The sequence below is a fragment of the Phyllostomus hastatus genome, unplaced genomic scaffold (assembly GCF_019186645.2).
Source record: "Phyllostomus hastatus isolate PE091 unplaced genomic scaffold, TTU_PhHast_1.1 phas_scaffold_46, whole genome shotgun sequence".
Lineage (NCBI taxonomy): Eukaryota > Metazoa > Chordata > Mammalia > Chiroptera > Phyllostomidae > Phyllostomus > Phyllostomus hastatus.
The window spans coordinates 32,457,865-32,482,905 of NW_025334032.1; the positions used below are offsets into that span (position 1 = coordinate 32,457,865).

At 36.8% G+C, this 25,041-nt stretch overlaps 1 protein-coding gene across 1 annotated transcript in view; it reads right to left on the reverse strand.

The window, feature by feature from the left end:
- Nucleotides 1-3,755: 3,755 nt before the first annotated feature.
- The window catches only part of SGCZ (sarcoglycan zeta), a 664,156-nt gene continuing 642,870 nt past the window's right edge, over nt 3,756-25,041 (reverse strand). The window contains exons 6-8 of the mRNA XM_045821509.1: nt 16,740-16,812; nt 9,680-9,803; nt 3,756-3,947 (exon numbers count right to left, since the gene is read on the reverse strand). Coding sequence (XP_045677465.1) covers nt 3,756-3,947; nt 9,680-9,803; nt 16,740-16,812 — 389 coding nt within the window. The remainder of the gene's footprint in view (nt 3,948-9,679; nt 9,804-16,739; nt 16,813-25,041) is intronic.

Sequence of the window (25,041 nt, forward strand, 5' to 3'; positions counted from 1 at the left end):
TTTAATAATATCCAGATATATTCTTTTCCTTTTTACTGCCAACCAAATTACTGAAGCCTGCCAACAAAGTATTATTTTCTAAAAGGGACAACGATGTTCAAATGGAAAGAGCCAGAAAGGGAGTACAGAAAAAGGAGTAGGGGGTGGGAGGCTGGAAAAATTGGCATTCCAACATTTATAGGCAACATGTTAAGATATAGAAGGAGATTAATAATGGTAGTTCAGACTGGGCTACCGAACCCAAGACTGCTGAATCTTAAGTGAACCAGTGAAATTTAGAAATGAAAGTAACCAAAAAATCTTCTAGTTTGATATATACCTCTCAGAGATAGGTAAGCTCTGACCAAGAAAATTAATGATATTTCTTTGGGTCACATGAGTAGGTAGGGGTGGCAGTAGCTTAGGACTTCCGGCTCAATTTTCAGAGATTTGGGCTAGAAAAGTCTGAGATTTTGTGGTTAATATAAAATCTAAAGCATTTTCTGGTTAATGTAAAATTTGAAGCATTATCTTAAATCCTTTGTTATATAATTTTATACCAGATTATAAAGCTTATGGTTCATAATAAAACAAGGAAATAAATAGGACAAAGAAGTACAGGGTAGAAATTTTAGAGACATTGAGGGGAAAAAATGAAATTTGAAAGTATAAATTTTTTAGAAGTATCTTACTGAAATATTCGGAATGAATACAGTATTTGCCATCTTTGCTTCTCTCCTTTTAACCCTATAAACTGAACTCAAATGCATCTCAGTTTATTCATTCCCACCTAAGGACTTAAATACTAAGAATAGTTAATTCTCTTCCATCCACCTATCTTGCCTGCCTGCATTTTTCCCTTCCCCATGCCTGCCTTCTCCAGCTAAAATGAATGCAAAATGTTCATGTACTACACTTAAAGAATCATTTTTTTCTGAGTTTGATTTAGGAAATATGACATTTGCATCTACATAAACTGCATTATACTTATGTATGTTGTGATGTAAAAATGGCACTGTTAAAGCAGATAATGAGTCTGCTTGGGCAGACTGCAATGAAGGGACCGCTGTGTTAAGAAAGAATCTAAACTTTTATGAGAAATTTAAAGACTTTTAGGAGCAATCTTCTATGTCTTCGATAGAAGCTTGACCTCCAAGGCTATACTTAGATGCTAAGGAATCTAAAGCAGCCAGTCAAGTAATTTAAACCAACTATTCAGTGTTGGATAGGAAAGCCATCTGTATCACAATTTTTTTTTTTACTAAATTCAACAGCTATTTTTACATCATTTAGACACACTCTCAGTCTCTTAACATATATTCCTTTTTAATTGTTTCTAAGACATTTTGGAATACATTTGAATTCAAAATTTGACAGCCCTCACTAGACTTGGTTCTTACACATCTTTGTCTCCTCATTCTTTGCATCTTTTCTCCTCTTACGCCACATAATTTAAACCTTCAGTGGCCCCTTCCACCTCTTATGATATTTGCTTTTGGAATTAGAACATGTTAGAGCTGAAAGGGGTCTCAAGAGACATTCGGTTCAATAGTTCTGTTGCAAAGTAGAGTAAACTGAAGCTTGGAGATATTCCCAGACTGCCTAAATCAGCTCACTGATTAGTAGAAGACAGAGCTGAGATTAGAAACACAGCTAATCACTAATCAAAAAAAAAAAGTTCCCATTTGATTAAGAAACTTTCTAATGCTTTAAATTTAGAGATGTTTTGAATTTTAATTATGATTCAAATTAATGTTTCCCTAAATCGTCCATCCACAAGAGCAATTAGCATCCATAATTTCTCAAAATTTCTTGTGCTGTACCTTCTATTAGTATTTTGCAAAAAACAGTGCAAGAATTTCTCAGGTTAAATTCTAACGTTTTAACTTAAATAAATTGAACTCTTGTGTTATGATATGATTTTTAAGCAATTGCATATCTTAGTTTTTACTCCAATGTTGAGTCAAAGTTTTATATAATAAGTCCAAACACAAGTCAAGTTCTATATTAAAAGTAATAAAACTGCACTAGCTTTCTGACTCTTCTGCTAAGTATAGAATGCATTTAATGATATGGGGCTTTTTCAGTTATTTGATATGATGGATTATCCAAACAAAATAATTCTGGCCAAACGGTTCACTCCGTTGCTGACATCACCCAATTTTCCTGCTTCCACTACCCAAATAGCTTGAACAGGTTCCAATCTCTCACTTCACTCTGTGCGGTAGAGGCCTGAACTCCAAAGTGTCCATAGTAACAGACCCCAGAATGGAGCTTCCAGGCACCTGTAACAGTGACTGCCGGAGGGCCGGGCACAGTTGACTAACATGTGAAAATTAAGGACTTACCTTATGGTAATCAAGTCATTTCCCCATAATAGAACATGTTTAATACAACTTTACATTCTTGGCTTCTGTAAATTTAAAAAAAAAAAATTTTTTTTTTGAGTTAAGGAGTGCTGTGATAAACATGTCTATAGTATTCTGGATTATTTATTAGAAGTTAATTTGTAAAAATAAGCAGTGGAGAATGGAAAGAACTGTGATTTCTGGTAGTAGGGTAGCTTAACAGCCTGAGAGAAGGAACTAAATACTAAGAGTTGAAAGAAAGCAAATTCCTTAAAATATGAATCTAATGGAGTGAACACATTTTCAACATTTGTTAACATTTGTATTTTTTTTTACTTTGAGCAGGAATTTTGAATTTAATTTCTACTGTCCCTAAAGTTTAATCCCCAATAAGAATACACTGATATAATTCTGAAGATGATATTCCAGTGGAAAGTGAATCCATTCTCAGCATTAATGCGTCACACTAGTACTTATTTATTGAGAGGATGCTTGAATTTTAGCAGTCAGAGTCAAGTATAAAGTGAATGAAGCAAACCAATATTGTACTGTTAGAACCTAGGAGTAACAAATAGCATGTGGATTCCACACCACCTGTATTCCCCTCTTAATCCTATCTTATGTTGCAATAAATCAGATGTTTTGTTAAAAGTAAATATGACACATGCAATAGCCAAGTAACTACTACATAAGGCCATTCAGATCCGACAAATGACAGTGTAATGGCATTTTGTTAATTCTGTAAAGATTATATTGCTGAGTGCTTTCAAAATTTCCTAATGTACAAAATTCTAGACTTAGTAGACAAAGAGTAACAACACATGGATTTTAAAGAAACAAATAAAATTCAGAGTGGGAATCTATCTTGTTTTGCTTTGTTTTGTTAAAAATCATGTATTGAGTTTAAATTTTTAGTAAAGCAAGCATTACATAATGCTTTAAGATTTTAAAATTCGGGGGAAAAAAACGTTTACATCCAAAAAGATGAGTGGAAAATTGTGCTTTCGGACTGTAGTATTAGTTTTCTTACAGGGTTAATTAAGCATTTCATCTTGCCATTGGATACTGGGAATATCATCTACGCAATGGATATATGTGCAGTTCATATCCAGGTCCTGCAAAAATCTAAAACTGTGTGCTTCACTTCATGTAGCAAAGGCACCTATGTTATTCTCCCTTTTGAGCGAAAGTTCTGATCCAGTTCTCCTGCTGAAGGTGAGACGCTGTTCCGACACCCACACTCTCCGTGTTGAGCAGTACAGTATAATCACAAGAGAAGGTGGAGGCAAATCCCTGCTTACGCTGGAAGAAGTCGCTCTGTGGACCATCTGAAGAAGCTCTGGACTGATCACAAGGGAAACCGAGCAGAACTGTGAAGCAGACAGACAGGAACAAAGGCTATTGTGGTGTGAGGAGGAATCAGTCCCTTCAGCTCCACAAGCAGATGTTGCTACTGGACTGACAGGTGGAACCCACCCCTGCTGGAGAAAGGTAGAGTTTGCCGTTGGGGCACACACACAACTCGTACACCGTCTGTCGGGCATTTGAAGAGCTGGGTGAAGATGAGAAAGAGCCAGTCGGCAGATTTCCCAGCCGAATTGTGTCCGCGTTCAAAAATATCTAGGGGGAAAAGTTGCATTTTAATTCGTTTTAGCCTTCTCCATTCCTCAGAGCTTTACAACATGGCCTAATAAGAAAGACTACACAACAAATAATTCTATTGGTTTAGCTGCCATGCTTTGTTGAACAAACAAATTACACTCCTACGGTACAGCCCAAAAGCTCTACAGCTATCTTCTCCTTTGAGACATGGTGAATTCTGATGGAAAGTCCTTGATCTGAAAAAGCAATATTGTACAATCTGCTCGAGAAGCCAACCCAGTTATTCAAATACCACAGGAAATTCATGATTTTGGCAGAGTATCTCATTGTAACTTCTTAATTATGCCTAGTTTAAAGAATATACAAGGAACTTCCAAGTTTCTATAATCATGGACCCCCAAATGAAGCTTCCGCATACCTGTAATAGTGTGCTTTGTGGGGAGGGGAGGAACTTCATGGGTATGACATTACTGGGTGGGAAATTAATAAAAAAATGACTCTAGCCTAGTTTTAAAAAACACAAAACATTGACAGACTGTCTAAAAGGTGTACTGAGTAGGTAATTTGCAGGATTAACAACAGATAGTTGATATAATCAGATTCGAGGTCTCCATGAAACATATTACTTGTACTCAACACCCACTTTGTTGTATCTTCTAACTTGCAAGATTACTTCACTTATTCCAAATCATGGCCTTAACACTGTTAGGGACAGGGATCACATGGTTTTGACATGCATGGGGAAAGATCCAAAAAAGACAAAGTGGATCGGGAACTTGAATGAGAAAACAGAAACAAAAACAAAAAATCAACTACAAACACAAAAACAAAAACCTCTCTCTAGTCTTTTGTTTATTATATTGTTATGTAGTAAATTACTGTACAAAGACATCTTTAAATTGACAGGAGAATCAGAGAATACGCCGTTTTCTACATATTCGTCCTCATCCAAGTTTTATTCATTTCTTACTAGGACTCTTGAAATAGTTGCCTAACTGGCCCACCCAGCTGCCTTTGTTATTCTCCTATAGTCTATTTTACATATCACTAGAGTAAACTTTTAAGATATGCAAATCAAATCACATCACCCCAGTGCTCAAAATTCCCCACATTTAACATTAGTCTCAATTCCTTTCCATGACCGACAAGTCCTACATGGCCTGGCCTGTTTCTCTAACACCGTTACCTATAATTTTTCTCGCTCTAGCTCTTACATTTCCTCAAATATCCCAAAAGAACGCTCACCTCAGGGTGTTTTTAGTCCCTATTTCTTTAGCTTGAAACATTTCCCTGCAGATGTGTGTATATATATGATTGGGGTAGATAGTAACCAGGTGGCCAGAGAATAGGACCGGAGGGAGATTTCCAGTGTTAGCCTCTTTCATACTTTTAAAATTTTGAAACACAATAACTAATTGCCCGTGCAAATGAGCCAGAAAAAGGATTCATAGACTATGGTCATGCATAATTTAGATTAATCTGGATACGAGCATGTTTGTTTGAGTGTTTGCTATATGGTCACCTTCTCAAAAAAGGACTTCCCTGCTCCTCCTACTAAAATAACACTAATCTATTCATTAATTTCTCCTTGACAGTTTCACTTTTCTTTATAGTAAACATCCCTTCCTAACATTTATTGTATTTGTTCATTTACTGTGCTTCTCTTACATAAAAGTAAAATCTACGAGGGCAGAATCTGCCTTTGGTTCATGGTTACAGGACAGTTCACAGAACTGTGGCAGTACATGCTGTGTGAGATAATGCTCCCCCTTCCTCTTGGACATGTCCCTCTGCTCTGGGTACAAATGTCACCCTCCACCCATGTCCTCTCATCAGCTTTATCTCCATAGCCTTTCCCTGACACTCCACGAGAGAAAGACTTTATTTGGTTCTCCTGTAGCACTTTATTGTTACTAATCTTATATACTATTTTATAGTTATATATATCTTATTTTTCATTGAAGGTACAATCACAACTAAAAAGTTTTACACCTCCACAGTGTTTGACCCTGCACACACAGTGTCTACTTAAGACAAATAGTTGTTGAACAAATGAATAGATTATAAAATAAATGGATAATTACCTTGACCGACAGTATTCAAAGTTAAGAATGCATCTTTATTCTTGGGTTAAGTGAGAGGAAAGTAAAGAGAAAAAAAGGCCTTCTAATTATTTTAAGAAGATTTGTTTTTTACTGACTTAAAAGTTAGAAATGCACAAAACCAGCAAAAGAAAATAATACATTTTTGGGCACAGATGTTGGGCCTCATTTCTTTCGACTCTGTTCCCATGGTGAGGGACATCAGTGACTGTCACTCACTGTTACACACTCCAGGTTCTTCCGTGCATTTCTCTATGGTGGGGGGTGGGGGCAGGGATGTCTCCTCTCACTGAGTCTGAGGGTTTGAGTTTGAGAGAGAAACTGGCCTTGCAGAGTTCACGCCCCTTTCTTCACTTCTCTGTAGGAGCTGGCATGCTTGCAGAGCAGACACTCTCATGTTCCAGAATCACTACACGGGCCAGGTCTGGGATTGTGGGGTTTAGGTCTGCATACTTAGAGGTGAGTTCCTTGAAGAAGTGTTAGGTGCTGGTGTTTTGCCCCAGAGACCTCGAAGCACAGATGAGTAACAGTGGGGTGTGGAAAGCAAAACAACATGTGGATAAGGAGGCTTGTGTGGGGTTGACCAAATGACTACAAGATACTGAAGATACCGTGAATGGTTCACTATTAGTAAGCACGGAAATAAATGTTGCTGGTTAGCCCTGGTGGTTTTTGGAGGCTTGCTGATGCCAGCCTGAACCACTGGGTTTTATGGTTTGGGACTATTTGCCTTTCCATTGGTGTGGTCTGAGGGAATAAATGTAGAGAGTAGAGGTTTTGACACAGGTAGGGCAAGCAGGTGACAGCCTTGGAAAGCAAGCACAGATGTAGAGACCTCATCAATGGGCATTAGCCTTGAACCTTATGCTATGTGGCCCACTAGAGCTTAGCTAGAGCACTGCCCACAGGCTCTCCCATCCATTTAGGGGCGCTTTAACAATATTGAGCTCTGACAACACTTAATTCCATCAACTTCTGATACTGAAACTGTAGCCTCAACCACATAAGGGAGGTAGATTATATTAATGGATAAATTAAAATGAACAGGGACATTAAAAAGAGAAGATATTTTCTTGGCTTGATACAGAAAATGTGACGAGGCAAAAAGGACTGATACATATTGATTCTTTCCAACCCAACATTGCTCAGCTTCTCCAGGCTCCTGCAGAGTGGACGGGCTTGCTCACAGCTCTGTCTGCGGAAGCAGTTACTATAATACTGTTTACTTTCCAGCTTCCAAAATTGATATTTCTATTCTATATTGTCCTACAAGCCATATAATCCACTTGTTTTGAAACTCTTCCTAGTATTCAAAATTACACCTCTGAGGTTTTAACTCATGGCCCATTGTCCTCTTGTCACTAAGAATTCATACATCCCATTCTTGCCAGTTAAATTAGACCTGTCACTATAAGAAAAAATCTTAATCGCTTTGCAAAATAAAAATTGTTTTCTTTTTCCTCTGTGACCTTGCATATGCTATTACATTATTGCTTTGCATATGCTATAGTAACACTTTCAGTTTTCTTAAAATTATGATTCTGTGGTTTTCAGACCTGAATTTGAAATTCCTTGCAACATTATGTCAAAAATAACTGAATCTTCTGCAGTGGGGAATTTTGTGTGCAATTTCATTCTCACACATTTTGTTCATTATTTCGGTTACCACAATGCTATGCCTGTTCTGATTTTAACTAGTTTAAAATGCATCTAAAGGTAAATTTGACAGCTTTCTGTATTGTTTAGTAAATGATCAATCTGCCTTTCTGTGGCATACCATGAAACACAGAGAAAGATTTTATATCATTTCATATTTCTTCATTGGAAAATTACACGTTGTTTATGCTAATATAAAATGTGGTACTTTTCTATATATTTGTTTTATTAGCATAAAAAGGACCATAGCTGAAAACCTCTGGATATGATTTATTTATAGCATAATCCTCCGTTCACAATTAAATGACAACCTCTAATTGAATCCGAGGGATCTGCTGATACTTTGAATAAAAGAACATCAGCAAAGTGGTGTACAAGTAGGAGCAGAACAGAGATTAATAAGCACCAATATTTATTATGGGATAATTCACTATGAATAATTTGAATGAACTCATTAGCATGATAAAAGCAACTCATTAAAAAGGATGTGAAATATTTAGAAAGGATTTTGTCTTGCTGTGGAAGGCAAATTATTATATGTAGTCTGTAACAGTAGTGGAAAGAAACCCTAAAAGGTAATATGGATGTATGTTTTAAATATTCTAAAGCAAATTTATCGATCATTTATGTTTTAATATCCAATAAGATGCTAATGTGGTCCTGAACATGACTTTGTTTATAAAAATGATCAAAGTATATAATTAAAATTTATCATGAATCAACAACTGAGATAATGGCAAAAAAGTAAAAAGAAAGTCTCCTTTTGATTGTATTAGTTTATGTTCTCATTTTACATCTGAAGAGTAATAAAATGCTCCAGAATATCTCTTAAACTAGCCTTCCATTCTTTTTTCCTGAATTTAAACTTTGTAAGCCCCTAATAAAAAATAAATAAGCACATAAGGGAAGAAAATACTGAAGGAATTAATTGGCACAAACAGCAAAACATCACGTTAGAACTTCAAGGACTTTGAGAATTAAAATAAAAGTATACAGAATAGAATATGCATTATGTATAAGGCTTTGAAATAATTAAGGTAGAATTAAAAACAAATGAGCCAAAAAATAAAAAAGAACAATTGCCAAGATGACCAGGCAGATTTGAAAAAGCAACAGAGGAGAATCCTAGAAATGAACAACATAATTACCCAAACTAAAAGCTCAATGTAGGTGTTAAATATGAAATTAAATACTGAAGAGGACTCTGGGCATGTAGATCAGGATAAGTAAGCAGAGTGAGGCACAGGGAGACAAAGAAGTAGAGAGTAAGGAGAAGTGAAGGGGTCTGGAGGGCCAGTGAATGGTATAGCGTTTATAGAGAGTTCTAGGTAAAGGTCACAGACAAAGTGCGGGGAGGAAATATGTGAAGACATCTACTAAGTAACGTTCAGAATGGACAAAAATGTGACTCTACAGACAGAACAATCACAATATATACAGCAAGAAAAGGAAATGAAAGAAATGTGTATCTATTGCATTAGCATGCAAGAGAGGACGACCAGAGACAAAAGATTCTTGATTTTTAAAGGAATGACAACAGACTTAAAGGAGATTCTTGTGGGGAAATAAAGTAAATGGAAGAAAACTCTTATCCAGGAAATAACAATAGGGCTAAAGAGTAACAGAACCTTTTGTTTCTTTTAAAAATATAGGCTCTGTTTTTGTGGAAACAAACATCCAAGGTAATTTTTGGAAGAATGGTTTGAAGAATAATATAGAATTTTGAAAAAACAAAGATTAATTTATTCTTGATATTATCTTGCTAGTTATTAAACTGTCCCACCCCTCAGTGAATATATTTCAGTAGAAAATAAACAGAGCTTTGACTTAAGTAAATAACATTAGGCTTACTAATTTTCACATTCAGGAAGAAATAGTAATACGTTCCTTCACATTTAAGCTCTCTTAGGAAGCAGTTCTCCATGTCTCACCTGGAACCACGTGCATGTACTTTGACCGGAAGGATTCTTACCGTCTGCCCTGGGAACTCACCTCCCCCTCTGTGGACTGCAGGTGGAGCTCCTTCCTGCAGGTGGCCTTGAAGTCTCCTGCAGCAGCTCGCACCTGGACCCCTCGAGGAGCTTCCATGATCAAGGACCTGGTTGGTGACTCCAGCCTAAAAGAAAAACAAACCAATCCATAACAGTAAAAATAAAAATAAATTACAATGAACGAACAGATCAAATCAGTCAGCTAAAAACAAAGAAGCAGGTGGGAATAAATAAAAATCCTTGCCATTTAAAAAAAAAGAGGGGGAACCAAAATGATGTTTAAAATTACTTTTGATTATTTATTTTTTGGCTCTTTATATGAAACTATTTGTTGGCAACAATTGTTAACTCTTATTTATATAATGATTCACCAAGTTTTTTTATGTTGTTTCCCTTCACAACGCACATGAAAAGTAGGTCATCATAAGTTTACTTGTTTAAAGCTTTTATACATTTTCATAGTAATGGTGGAGTTTTAAGAAAATAAGTTTCCAGATGGAGCATGTACATAAGCATCAATAATGAGCCCCTATCTCGTGAAGACGAGAGAGCTTCAATGAAAATCATGAAATCTGTGAACTGCCGAGCAGGCACGGTAAAAATTCTGTCAGCTTGAAAATCTTCAAAGTACTCTTCAAGCTTCTAGAAATTAATTACAGAAAGAAGATGTTTCCTCCATCAACTGACTTCTACTGTGTGAGGAAAATGTCCACAGAATAAATGACATTAGTCAGAAGAAGAAAAATTAAACGAAAGCTGATTCACCAGTACAAGTGTGATGAAAGGTTAACTACATACATTTTGAGAAAAAAAGTGTTGAAGACAGTTGTGTTTGCAAAAAAAATAGGTAGCTGGGAGACAGTTCCGAAGGATCTTCAAATATAAAACTTGAGAGTAGAAGCAAAGAAAGCAGAACAAAGACAACATAATACCGCAGTAAAAAACACTAGTGTGAGAAGAAGTTTTATCCCTGAATTGGTCTTTATGGGTAAGTGCTCTGCCCTGGGGCTGCAGCTTCCAGGCTCCCCTCCACCACAGGAATTCAGGACAGGAGTCCCCTCAGGGTCACACTCACCACCACTCAGAGGCATTAGACCCAAAGTTGCTTTGCAGAGAGAACCACATTAAACCGTTTGATCAGCTTTGCCAGTAATGATGTGGAAGGTGATATGGAAGGACTTGAGCCAGCATTTAGGAAAACAGTGATTTGGGCACGTTCAAATCACTCACCCGCCCCCCCCCCCGTCCCCCCCCCCCTCACAAAACCAGTTTTGAAACTTTCGTCTCTATGTGCCTCTGGGACATCTTCATAAAACCCCTGGTGGGAGCGAGGCCATGTAAGTTTTTGAATATAAATATTTTAAAGAAAACTCTGTATTTTGTTGTTTTTAAAACAAAAAACACACATTTTTGCAGACTATTTGAAAGCTTAAAAAAACTCATAATTTTTTCATTCATAATTCTTATACTTTGACACAGTATCAAATTTTAAAATCTGAACATTAAATTGTATATTTGTAATTAATTGCCCCAGCCAGACCTCCAAATCCGTACCACCTTGAATAGTGTATTTCTGACCACTACTATTTCCATTTGTTCATTATCCATAAAACAAAATGTAATTCTTTAAGTTTGGATATGATTGAGCCATAAAAATTGATGTCAGTTAAAACTTAATTAAAATGGATTAAAGTCCTACAACAAATTATGAATCTGACATTCATGGAAATGCAACTCAGTGATATTGTAAGTGGAGGAAAAGCGCAGTTACTTTATCAAATGATTGATACAAGTTATTTTGTTTCTGAGAATAAGGGGTTGCAGTGATTACTCATGTATTTAATAGTAAAATATCCATATTAAATGTGCACATTTTTTGTACCATATTTCTACCATGTTTTACATTTGGGATCAGAGAATTAAAATATATAAAGGATTTCAGAGCCCTTGAGTTTTCTCATTCTCATCTTTATAAATTATTTAATTAGAAAGTTTTCATCACATTCAGGTGTCTGTCGGCACTGTGGCCACACAGTACAGCACGTTGCCAACTGACTTAGAGGATTCTTCCCCAAAGAGGCGGTAAAGGCAGGGAGCTGGCTTGACCTGGGCTCAGGGAAATTAGCAGCAATAAGCCTCGGTTTTATCATTTCTACATCGACAATTTTAATGTTTTCTTATAGGATTTGTAAGAAATGTTTTTAAAGAATTAGGGAAATAAGTATGTGGTGGAATGGTATTTTGAAACATTAATGGCGTTTTCTGTCCTGTCCCATTCCTCTGCCGACTTCCCTGCTTCCCATTCACTACACTCTGTCCTTTGCCACTAGTTCCCTTTTACCAGCAGAGCTGATAAAGAAAGGTCTTTTGAGTTTAACTCTACAGACATTGTGAGTTAAAAAAAAAAAACGCTAGCCATTTAGTGTTGAAAATGAGTCAGCATATAAACAGAAATGTCAGAAGAAAACTATAAAGAGTATTATTAATGGCATGGAGGGATGCTTTCTAAAAAAATATTTTATTTATTTATTTTTAGAGGCAGGAGAAGGAAGGGAGAGATGGAGAGAGAGAGACATTGATGTGTGAGAGAGAAACATCATCGGTTGCCTTTTTTTAGATGCCCTGAACTGGGAATCGAACTGCACCCAGGCCTGTGCCCTGACCGGGAATAGAACTGGCAACCTTTCGCTTTGTGGGACGATGCCCAACCAACTGAGCCACACTGGTCAGGACAAGGGATACATTAAAGTATATAATTTATGTTGCTAAATTATCATATTAATATAAATATTATATTATTTAATGTCTATATTTTACAATCATTTCAGGGAGAAGGAAATATGAAAAATACATCTGATATTCTTCACCTCAAAATTTAAAAATTTGAGACATTCTTGGATAAAAATAAACTTATACATACATCATGTCATGAAACTTCCCATATTTCAGAAAGTAATAAAAATGTGTATGAAACCCCAGTAAGAATCTCAGTGGAATCTCTTGAAAGTTAAAACACTATGTCAAAATATTTGGGGACAAAATATATGTATGGCAATTAACAGATTTAAAAAATAAAGGTAAAGTGGGAGATTTTTCTTTTAAAATTAGAACTTAATAAAGTAATTTTAATTAAAATGATACTAAAATTAGAAATTAAAATTGGGTTGATGGAACAAAATAGACTCTAAAACAAAGCATTTGAAGTAGTCTGACAAATGCAGATATCATTTGGATTGGGAACTATCAGGTTATTTAGTAAATGTTAATAAATGATGCTTAATAAATTGCCTAGCCATACTGAAGAAAATACCATTAGATTCTTAACAAACTTTGCAGGAATAACTTCATTTCATCTATTCAAAATATAAAAATTAATAAAGAAATCACAGACTCTAATATTCAATGGAAAATTCAAAGAAAATTCAGAACATAGTTTCCCATTTTATTTATTCAAAGTATAAAATTCTAAAATATAGAAGTGCCCATTTTGAAAGCATTAAATTCATAGCAATGAATTTCAGACTCCTTTTCATAACGAGTACCCAGAGTGGGGTTAATGTTGAATTCATATCACCCTGCCTGTTTTTTTCCAAGTGATCCTGCTTTTATGGTGTTTACATAGCAAAGAGGCAATAAGATTTTGTTTTGATGGTGCTGTGCTATTCTCAGATTTGAAACTGAGAGGCATAGGTCTTAGCAGAATTCTCAACATTCTAAGAAAAGAATTCACTCTTCTTTTAAAGTAAGTCTCGAGATGCAGTTACTGAATAGAAACTTAAATAGAACCTAAGCATCATATAACATGTTCTTGGTAAATTCTCTACACAGTGCCAGAGAAATAGCAGGCACTCATGAGTTATTTGAGGTTTCAATGATGGCATGAATGGAGAATTGGACAGAAAAGTGAGTTAAGACAAAAAAAAGATTCAATGCAAACTGACTTGAACATATAAAAAAGTACACTGTCATCACCTGAGGATACAATGAGCTTTTTATAGATGCAAATGGCATTGGTTTTGTTTCCTCATTTTTATTGTTTTCTGCTCACTAGCGCAGGTCATCATGCCCTCTTCCTTCACATTAGAGCAAACAAATCTAGATCCGTTGTTTTTCTGTGTTTCCCAGTGTGCAAGATAAAACCAGCTTTTCAAAATGCTCATTGAATACTAACTCTAGATAAATATATAAAAACATACATAGAATGAAAGAATAAAAGGTAAGGAAGAAGAAGGTAAGAAGAAGAAAGGAGGAGGGGAAAAAGGGAAAAGAGGGGGAGGGAAAGAGAAGGGAGGAGAGGAGAAAAATTCTATTTTATTATTATTATTATTTTTTCACAGGTAGAAAAATACCAGCAAAGTATTTTACCCTTTGATTGACAAAATGTCTCAGGGAAAAATTCTTAACTACTTAATAAATGGTAGCTTTTCCTTGAATGCAGAAATGACGTGAAATTAACACGGTGTTTCCAGAGAGTAATTTGGAGCTTGCAAACCTCAACATTTCAGTTTTAAATTATATTTATACAGGAATGGAAATGATGAAAAGATGCCAATTACACCATGAAATATTAACTCATTTACTAATTCCAAGTCAGCATTTTTGCCTTATTCTTGGAACAGTTCATGGCACTTAGATTCACACAGCCTTTGGGCAATGGGCATTAAATAATGGATTTCATCACTTCTCAGCATGGAGTGCAGAGACTCTATTGAACTGTAATAACTTACGTATGAATTAACTTAAGAAATAAAAAAGGAAGAACATTCATATATGAGTTATTTCAAGCAAATATGCCACTATCTCCTTCTTGACCATTCAGTATTCATTTTTTAGCTTTTTGAAATGCAGAGGTTCCTCTGGAAAAACAATGTCATCTTATATTTAAAAACAATTTAAAAATCTACATGTTTAGGTTTAAATGAACATGGAAACTAGTACAGAACTTTGTACATAATAAGTACTCATCAAACATCTGTTGAATAAATAAATTGAAGAAATCTACTACATTTCCACACCAAACTATTACCTATATTCTACAGCAAACTTTTGGAATGTTCCTTTCTAAAGCCTTTTATTTTTGACAAAATCAAAACCGAAGGCAGTGAGGCTACTTACTCTTCAAATTTCTATTTTATTTACTTGGCCAACCATTTCACCTTGTTGATTAGAATCAGGTATCAGCTAAGAGTACTACTTACTGCCCTGAAAGGAAAATTGTCAGCAAAACTTGTAAAAATCTCAGACACTCTGATTTCAATCTTCAGTACACAAATGAATAATTGAATAAGCCCATCATGACTGTGCTGTGCTTCTGTTTCAGTTTTGGAATTCAGATCCGTAACACACACCTGGGGGTTGTAAACCTGCATTCAGCAGCAGCAGAGAAGCCTAGCTTAGCTCAATGTTTAAATAATTGATGAATAATTAGAAAATTAAAAACTAGAAATACTACATACTATCTATAATTTAACCCACATTCACACTTACAAATTTTGATTCATGACAGGAAGGTAATTAAAATAGCAGTTGGTTCTTATTCTACTTTTGCAAATACACTTTTCCTATGGAAAAACAAAAGATGAGTGCATAATTACTAACATGCTAGGAGTAAAAATGTTTCCTTTACATGCATAAAGGACACGTGGACAAAACCAAAGGGGGGTAGAATCAAGGGTGGGAAGTAGGGATGGCTGGGGTGGGGAGAGTGATGGGGGGAAATGGAGAAACTGTACTTGAACAGCAATAAAAAATGTGCAAAAAATAAAATAAAATGCAATGGATGGAAAAATGTTTCCTTTTGATCTTAATAATTTAACTTTTTATTGCGTGAATCACTAACCTCTGATATCTGTATTAAAACACAGGTCAAAAACTATTAGCATCAGTGTTGGTCACACATGTCTTAACAATATGAAAACAAGTGGGGCCATGTTTCCTACATGCATTTAGCTGTGTCCTCATGATGCAGTTTTTCTACATTTCAGTAATCCAAGTTAACAAATACTGATCCAACACTCCTGCACGTGAGGTGCAGTGCTGGCTGCTACAGCTCTAAAGAGGAGCAAGGGAGAAGTAGATCCCATTCTAAGCGAGCAGACAGCTTCCTTAGGTGGAGAGTTGTGAAAGTAATAATTACACAAAAAATGGGACAAAATCAATAATTACACAAAATGTTAAATTCCTGAGAGAGTCATAAAACAAGACTATAACATACTATGAGATACTATTTACACATAATTTTCAACCTTTTTAAATCCTTGGGGTTTTGCCTAGAGTAAATAATGATGTTTATCTTATAAAAAAATACCTTGATCACAAGAAGAAAGGTGCCTTCTGTTTATTGTTAACTAGCTTGTGTGAATCTGGTTATTCTACTAGTTAGAAACAGATTTTTAAAGGAAATTTTATCATAAACTAGAAAGAACTGCAAATTTTACACTTTTAAAAGTGTGACTTTCTTTGGTGTTAAAATTTTTCATCTTTATTTTTTTATTTTCCTTTGAGTAGTTTTTCCCACTATCAAAATGGGAAGGGCTAAACTTGCTATTTATGAAATAAAATGTTTTTTTTGGCTTACTATTTTCACTGTAGTTTCCAGTACAAAGACCCTCTCAGGTTGATACTATGATTCTGCTTTAAATATGATTTTAATATTTGATTTATTTATTCAATATCAATACTATTGTCTTTTGAATGTATCGAATGCATTTTAGAATGTAATTTACCTATCCAAAACTAATTACATAAAACATATTTTTCTCATATATAACATTATATTAGCTTGAGGTGAATAATATGATACATACACACACACACAGAGTAAAGTGATCACCACAATAAATTATATAAAATATCTTTTACTCCCAAAGCTTAAATTATTTATTTTTAGAATAAGAACACACATTTTCTTGTCCATCTAATACTTGACTATCTACCATGTAGCAGAAAATGTCAATTTATACAGGCCTGAAGCATTTTCTCTCTTTTCATTCCTTACACATCAAAGATGATCAACAGTCGCGAGAACACTGATACAGGCAGGTGTAAGAGCCAGGACTTACCTGAGGTCCTGGGAAGGTTCTGCTCTGATGTGAGGCGTCTCCACAGAGTGCCCGAACACTGCTCCTTCAGTGCCTGCGGGCAACATGAGCCCCGTGTCAATATAAGCGAGTGGACAGGTACATTGATATTCATTTCTATTTTTATGGGGCAAATATACTTCCAAAAATGGGACAACTGAAAACAGGAATACAGAAAATAAGGGAAAAACTGAAAAAAGAATTCAAAGTCAAGGGCCAAGGAGGTCAAATCTCAATGTCACTCTGGGACTACTTTTAAGATGATGTTATTTATAAGAGTTCAGACTGAGTCAGAATGTTTAACTTTTTTACCAAAGAACAAGACCCATCTCCTTCCTCTTTTTTATTTCCTTAGTGAGTGAATCTGAGGGACAAATAGGTCACAATACACAGTTCTGTGTCTCTGCAGATAGCAGAGCATGAATGAAAATGGGAAGAGCGAGCTGCAGCGTAGCATCGGTCTTACTGGGCATCCGCTACTTCTCCCACAGAGAGCTCCCACCTTTGATGGGAGTGGTTACTGAGCCACAGAAACCTGGGCATCTTCCTTTGACCTCACTGGAAGGAAGGCTCTCTCTGAGCCCATGACCTGCTTGGCTTCGTTGCACTAGAATGGACTTCACATGGAGCTCACAGTCATCCAAGAGGCCGGCCCTCCAACACCTTCCTCAGGCGAGTGAAGCTTCCTTTTGATTTTCCAGGTTCCCAGAGCTTTTGCATAATTTAACTGAGCAAAATAAAATGACCTTCCTTCTCAAAAATGAAATGCAAAACAATTTTTAAAGAAGATGATGAAAACAAAACTTCTCCTTATTTATTTTTTTTGTAATTTCACATAAATGTTTCAGATCATTTCTTTCAGAATAAACTTTATTTTCTTGTGGTTTAATCTTCCCCAGATATCTTGGTGTAAGAATGTTATACCTGCTCCCTCAGTGGTCTCAATGCCAGCAACTGAAAAGTACAAATTTTAAACATACCAAATAGAGCTGCTTCTGCTTATTGTAAAGAACAATTTAAATACATTGATCAATAAGCAAAGAAGAAACTGCAAAAACTATTTATTTAAGTAGTTTTTTCTTTTGATATTTTTAAGAGATTTATTTCTGTGTGAAAAATTCTTAGAAATAGGTCTTTGATAGTAAAGTGACAGTTTTATATAAAATTTTAATTTTATGATTGTGATGGGGTGGCATTTGAAATGACCTTCCAAGATATGAATTTTCATATCTCAAGGAGAAACTCTTTTGGCATTTAAATAATAAGATATAACTTCCAAAAAGGATGGTATCCATGTGTAAAGTTCAAATATTAATTTCCACTGCTCTATGATTTTGAAAACTTCTAAGACAAGATAGCAGAAATATAATTAAAGAACAGTAGCAATATTGATTTTCCAACATAGAATGACACATATAGTAATTCACACAGAATATATCAGTGAAAATAAAAGTAAAATGCTATCAAAACTTTCATTTACCAAGGAGGATTAAAAATTGATAGACGTCTCAAATCTAAGTATCAACACAGAAAATTATTGATGATTTTTAAAAATTTATTCTTGAGGAAATAAATGTATAATCACACCACTTGCAGGGCTAAATTGAAAAGTGAATAAAATAACAAATATTCAACTAAGTGTAGACCTCTAGATAATGAGAAAATTACTCTCATCTTTTCCATTTTTGTCCCAGAGTGAGCCAAAGGGTAAAAGTAATAAGCAAAAATGATCATCTTGGAAAGAATCAATAATGGGGAATGAAAGCCATCTGAGCCAAGCACATAAAAAATCAAAATTAAAAAAACATATATACTATGAATTGGTAAATGTTATTATTAACAGGGCACAGACTTAGCAATTAAAAATATAGGATGCTCAATTAATTTTTAATCTTAGGTAAACATTAAATCATTTTAGGATAAATATACAACATTTGAAGGGAACATTTTTATATTAATAATTATTTGTTTTATATCTGAAATTCAAAAATAACTTAATCATTAATCAACATTTATTTGGTACAAAGAGTATAAATCTGACATTCTCACTTTAGGAGAAGAAAAAAACGTGTGATGAGTCTCACATTGTAAGTTATAGAAACCGTGGAAACCATACAGGATGAGAATAAAAGGACAAAAAGGAACATGATATAGACATTTATTAATATGCACATTTAAGCTTATTGACTAAATGAACATTTGTTGATATTAGCATTGTAAGGGGTTGTTCCAAAGGAAACAGAGAGAAATTATGATTGATTATATAGCTGCTAAAGGATATTTCGGATACCTTAAAGTGACAGTGATGTTATAAGACTGAGGGAAAACATAGACTGTTAACTAGGCTAATGGTTGGGGGAAAATGAGGCAAGCAAACTTCAGGGTCAAAAAGTACTGTATCTCAAGCATGTGATAATTTCTGGCTTCAAAACGAAAGAATAAGGATGATATAGTTTGCTTTGCTGGAGAGGAGAAAGTGTACACTGAATGTGCTTCTACTCTATACTTAAAGGCAGTTTAAGACATAAGCTAGGATGTTATTCTTTATGAACGCTTAACATAAATGTTACCCTACAAAAAACATTGAAAAAATCATTAAAATTAAGTATATGAGAGGGAACCCCCCAAAATCAGAATTATCTTCTGGAGGGCGGACCCATGGCCGGACAGGCTCCCCGGCTAGGTGAGTATTCTAGGAGCCCATCTGTATCAGTGCACCAGCTGGCGTTGTGAGAAGCTGTGTTCAGCTCCCGTGAAATTCTCTCGAAGACTCTTTCATTGAGTTCGTGCATTTCATGATGGGTGATTTACAAGTGCACCTGCCCACACTGTGCTGAGTGTTTAGCAGTTTTTGACTAAAAATGGCCCCTCCCTCCCTATTCACCCAATCTTGCCCCAAGAGACTTCTTTTGTTTTCCTGGGTGAAAAAAAGTTCTTAAAGGGATACATGTTGCCCATGTGGAAGAGGTGAAACAAAAAAACAGCAGAAGCGCTAAAAGGCATCAAAATCGAAGAGTTCAAAAACTGTTTTGAGCCATGGAAAAAATGTTTCAATAGGTGTATTGCATCAAAAGGAGAGTACTTTGAAGGTGACCGACTTCTGAACATGTAAGAATACACAATTTTTTTATAAATAAATTCCAGTTTTGGGGGTCCCCCCTCATACATATTCTTCCTAACATGGCTATGTGTACTGTACATGCAATACTCTAAGCTACACATTATATGAACCTGTTGGCATCCATGTATCCTTAGGAAAGGCATTTGCCTAAGAACAAGCAGCATAAGAAATGGAAATTGAAAAATACTTAGTATGTCCAAGTTCTTTTTGAACTTATAGTAACTGAAAAAGAAAAATATTCTGTGAAATGTAGCATCTCTCCAGCCACCAGCTTAATGAACTCTCCTGCAGTTAATTTCAAATAAAATTTTGTGATATTATTGGCTTTGTGTGAAAGAACTTAAGATACATAATACACATAGAAGCCAAGAAAAGCTCTTTCTTGTATTTCTTGAGCTTTCTTTCAAAGCCCTTTGCTTTGAAACACTAGTTTTACATAAATTATTTCATTTTTTCTCACAGACCCTTTTTTTGTGGTTGCAAGATGGTTTATTCGTGTGGATGGCTGCCCCTGCGTTTCCAATTCCCCACTTCCTTCTGTCCCCCTGTGGAAAAGGTCCAACGTGTCCTCAGCAAGGCCAAGACAAAAAAGCCAGTGTCCAGAGTTTCTGCTTAATGTTGATGCTTAATCCTAAGAGCTCACACAGGCTGCCTCATTGCCCTGGTTGCTGCTGGGCCCACATAGTCACATGCTCCCAGGCGAGAGAGTGCTTGAACAAATGGGCATGTTTGGGTCACTAGTGAGAGAGAGAGAGACAGAGAGAGACAGACAGAGAGAGAGAGAGAGACAGAGAGAGAGAGAGAGAGAGAGCGGGCGCAAGCTTTTTTGTTTCCCTGGGATCATATCAGATATATTAGCTTGGATTTGGGACATATCAGGTGTTTTTTAAAAGACCAATGAACTTTTCAAGATTTCATGGGCTTCTTGATGGGTCCACCCTCTAGTTAGACTAACAGGACTTAAGGTCAAGCACTTCCACCCGTGGCATCCAACAATCCAGTAACAGAAGAAAAAGGAAGAATGCTAATCCCCTTGGTGGAGCAACGCTATGATCCCCTGGGGTGTGAAGCTGTAGCTTCTTGGTGAAGCAAACAGACTTATACTTTCTGGTTTATTAAACTCAATGCACAATTTCCTTTGTTCCCCTTCTTATCAATAATTAGCTAGCTACCTGTGATGACATTCCCCTCCTCCCCACCAGACCTTGAACCTTGTAATCTTACAAGGGTAAATGGATAAAGGTCTCATTTTCTATAGCTGCTTCTTGCTGTTGAAGGGGCATAGTCATACCTATCTCAGGCCCAGAGGGTCCTCCTATCTGCTAAAGGAATACAAGAGCAAAAATGAAAGTCTTCATGCAGGGAAGAGGGATTTTGCAAAGTCCAGCTCACTCTGGCACTGTCTTGGGAGGCGGCATACATGAAATCTAGAGGATGAAGATGTTGGACAAGTTGGCATCCTTGTTGTGTTCACAAGCCACAGGTCCTCTCGCTCCTGCTGGTTAGCCAAATGTTGTCGGTGGAAATCAGTCTCTTCCACAGGATTGCAAGGAAAGTATTCCAAAGACTTTTGCATGGGAGATGGTGGTGTATCAAGATGGTGTATTCATGTGGACAGCGGCCTCTGTCTTTCCATTTCCCATCTCCCTCTATTCCACCATGGAAAAAGTCCACCTGTGTCCTCAGCAAGGCCAAAACGAAATACAGTGTCCAGAGTTTCTGCTTCATGTCAGTGCTTACTCTTTGGAGCCCATGCAGTCTGCCCCAGGCCCTGGTAGCTGCTAGACCAGCATGGTTGTGTGCTTCTCAGTGAGAGAGCCCACAAACAGTGGGGTGAGTGCAAGTCATGAGAGACGGGGTAGGGGGTAAGGGGAAGGGAGGGGGAGAGAGGGGGAAAGAGAGAGAGAGAGCTCTCACGGACCTATTAAATATAAGTAGATAATATACTGTTTACACCTAAAAAGTGAGAAAGCTCTAATCAGAGAAATTAAATACCTCGTTGATGAAGCTAGAACCTTGGCCTCCAGATTTTCATATGTGTACACTGAGCACTTTGAGACAAGCAGACTCGGAAGCCACCCCAGCTTTCTCATCCCTACCTTAGTCAATTTCTTTAGCTATAAATAGGAATAATAAAGTCAACCTTATAGTTTAAGTTAGATTTTTCTTAAATAAAATATAAATGTATCCTGGTCCATTGTGAGAATTCAGTATTTCTCAATTCCCCCTTCCCATCACCTTTCTTTATGAAAATCAGCCACAGACGTTGTACACATTGTGTGTGTAGAGTTAATGGCCTGACATGGGTTCACTCATTAATACATGAGAACTCTACTCCCAAAAGGTCATAGCCTCATGCTGAATTTTGAAACCTGACACTGTAGACACTGTAGAGATTCTTAAATGTCAAGGAGTACATGCATTTTGTTAAACAAGACTCTATTCAGTAAATCAAGGAATTTCCCAATATAGCAGCTCAGGCATCCGATCAGATCAGTCAATTCTCAAATAAGCTCTGTGAAAAGAGACTTTCCCTAAATAAAATACTGGGCCCAGTATGATCTTGCTTTTAATTGAATTTTATCATAAGGTTTAAAAATATTGAGAAAATATGAAAACAAGAATAGCTTTGACTTTTCAGCGTTTTGCACTGCTTGGGTTCTCTGTGCAGGATGTCGTAGAAACGTGTCATTTGAATGACTGGAGTCAGTGAAACAGTTCTTGACTCTACCAGGGTCTTACTTCCCTTTTCAAAATCAAAGAAAGAGTTAAGGAATAGGACAAGAAACCATTCTTTGAACTATTTCTCTTTTCACTGTGAAATCTTATTGATTGAATTGGTAAGACTGCAATATAGCAATTATCTCTGAGAAGTTAAAGGGGAGAAATTTGAGTAATTAGTAGCCACACCACCTCTCCCGTCCAGTTTGTGGGATTGTTACAAAACTTAAATAATCCAAATTCAATTAACCTGAGAAAACATTTTCAATTCCTATAATGAGTCCAAGGAACATTCATCTAGATCTCAGGAGCAAAAAAATATTTCTATTTATTCACTATCTTCAAGTTTGAAACTGTGCTATTAAATACATAAAAATTCTCTGGTTAATTAAATTGAAAGTCACTTTAAAAATTATAAATCTTTTTTTTATTATTCTTTTTGAGACCAAGAACCCTTTTCACTCTGTAGTTGCATTTCCTAGCTTGTTATCTAGTATAATATGGACAGTCACTAATATGGCCACCTGATGTTGTTGCATTTCCTAGCACGTTACCTAGCATAATATGAACATTCACTAATATGTGCACCTGACGCTGTTGAATGAATGACTGATTTCAGTGCGCGGGAGTGAGGTGAGCAACACAGCGGCAGAGCACTGCCTAGGAAGGGCACGGTCCTCGGCCTTCACGAGGGCCTCGGTGTAGCTGTCACAAAGGGCTTCAAAGTGGGAGGCTTAGGCCCGGCACAGAATGCTCGTTGTTGTGGAGAGCCAGGAAGAAAAAGAAAAAAGAGAGACAAGCCAGATGGAAGGGGAATAAAGAAACCAAGAAAGGTTGGGATACCTGTCACTGTGGGAAAGGAAGCCAGAGAGGAGTAGAAACTGAAGAGGGCGGTACCAATAAAATTGGCTTTGGTCCAATCATGATAGCATAACGTATATAAAACAAAGTGGAGTCGCTCCTATCAACCAGAATGGCTGTCAGTCAGCCATGACACTTGGGTTCAAGAGGGAAACTGCCTAAGTCACGTTACACACATCTGGCAAGGAGACCCACCCAAGATATCTGAACACTTGATCAGAACAGCCACGCCTGCAGAGCGGGACCATCCATAGATAGGATCCTGGGGAAATTCCCTCCTTGGCATCAGGGGAGCCACATTTATCAAAAAGACCCAGAAGGGTGGAGTCCACCATTTTCCAGGTGTAACTGAGGCAGGCTCCAGACCACTGCTGAGACAGCCGAGCTCCACACACCAGAGTGCTGCGCCACGCCCCGCTGATCTCCCTTGGCATCGGCTGCTAGAGGCTCTGCCCGGCCGAACTGAGGACTTCATCTGCCCTGCTGCCCACCTGGCTCCTGAGAGCCTTCCGTGCAAGACACTGATGACTCCCTCCCACCATGCTGTCTCCCGGACCTGCTGACTGAGCTCCTGGGACTTGGGTTCATTATCCCTCATCGATTGCTCTGTGTATATGTTACATTTCTCATGGATTATTAGAGTGTGAGTAGTGTATTAATGTATGTTGGTATTCCACTTTGAGAGAACCTGCATTCAATAAAAGCTGAGTGCATAGCATAGTTACTGTGTATGACTCTTGTCTGTCTATTTCTCAGTGCCGAGCTGCTCAGCAGGCAGCTAGCTGAGCAGTTGCCCAGCTGACTTATAGGAAAGACTCTATCACGGACATACGCTCGTTTATGATATCTAAGTTCTATTTTTAAGTTACGTGCTTTGAGGTTTTCCAAATGAGATCTCCTGCTGCCTTCAGTTTTTCAAAAAAAATCTACCATGATCATTTATTTTTTTGAGGATTTGTGTTCATTTGAAGGGGGACGAAGTAAAAAATGAACCTTACATCCAGATCAGTTCAGAACAGAAGAGATAACAGGAGAGGAATTCAAGCCCAGGCGGCAAAGGGGGTTAAGAGAACATGAGCCTTTCTCTGCAGCCCCCCAGCACGACCCCCTGCACCTTCATGCCGTGACAATTCATGGGAGTCTTCGGCAGCGTTTGGAATTTTTGCACTACAATACAGATGTGGTCCAAGGGCAAATGCATCTAGATCTCAGAGCCAGAAAGGCTCCTATTTATTCATCATTTTCATATTTTAGCCTTCGCTGCTGAGCATTTCAAATTCCTGGGAAGTCCTCACACCCTGCTTTCTTTTTCCTTCGTTTGCAATCGCTTTCCTCACAGATTTAAATTGGTAAAGTCAAAGACTGGACAGGGAATGTTTTCACTCTATTCCCAGACCTCCTCTTTTAATTCAATCTTTGATCTTTGACAAGTATTTAAAGCCCTCTGGATGTTATTTGTAAAATTAAGCTCTGACTAATCTGATCTGTAAGGTACCTTCACTTTTTAACTGTCACAGTTACATTATTTTTTCAACCCTGTTGAAACATGTATACTCCAGCTCTTCTCAATTCTCCTACACG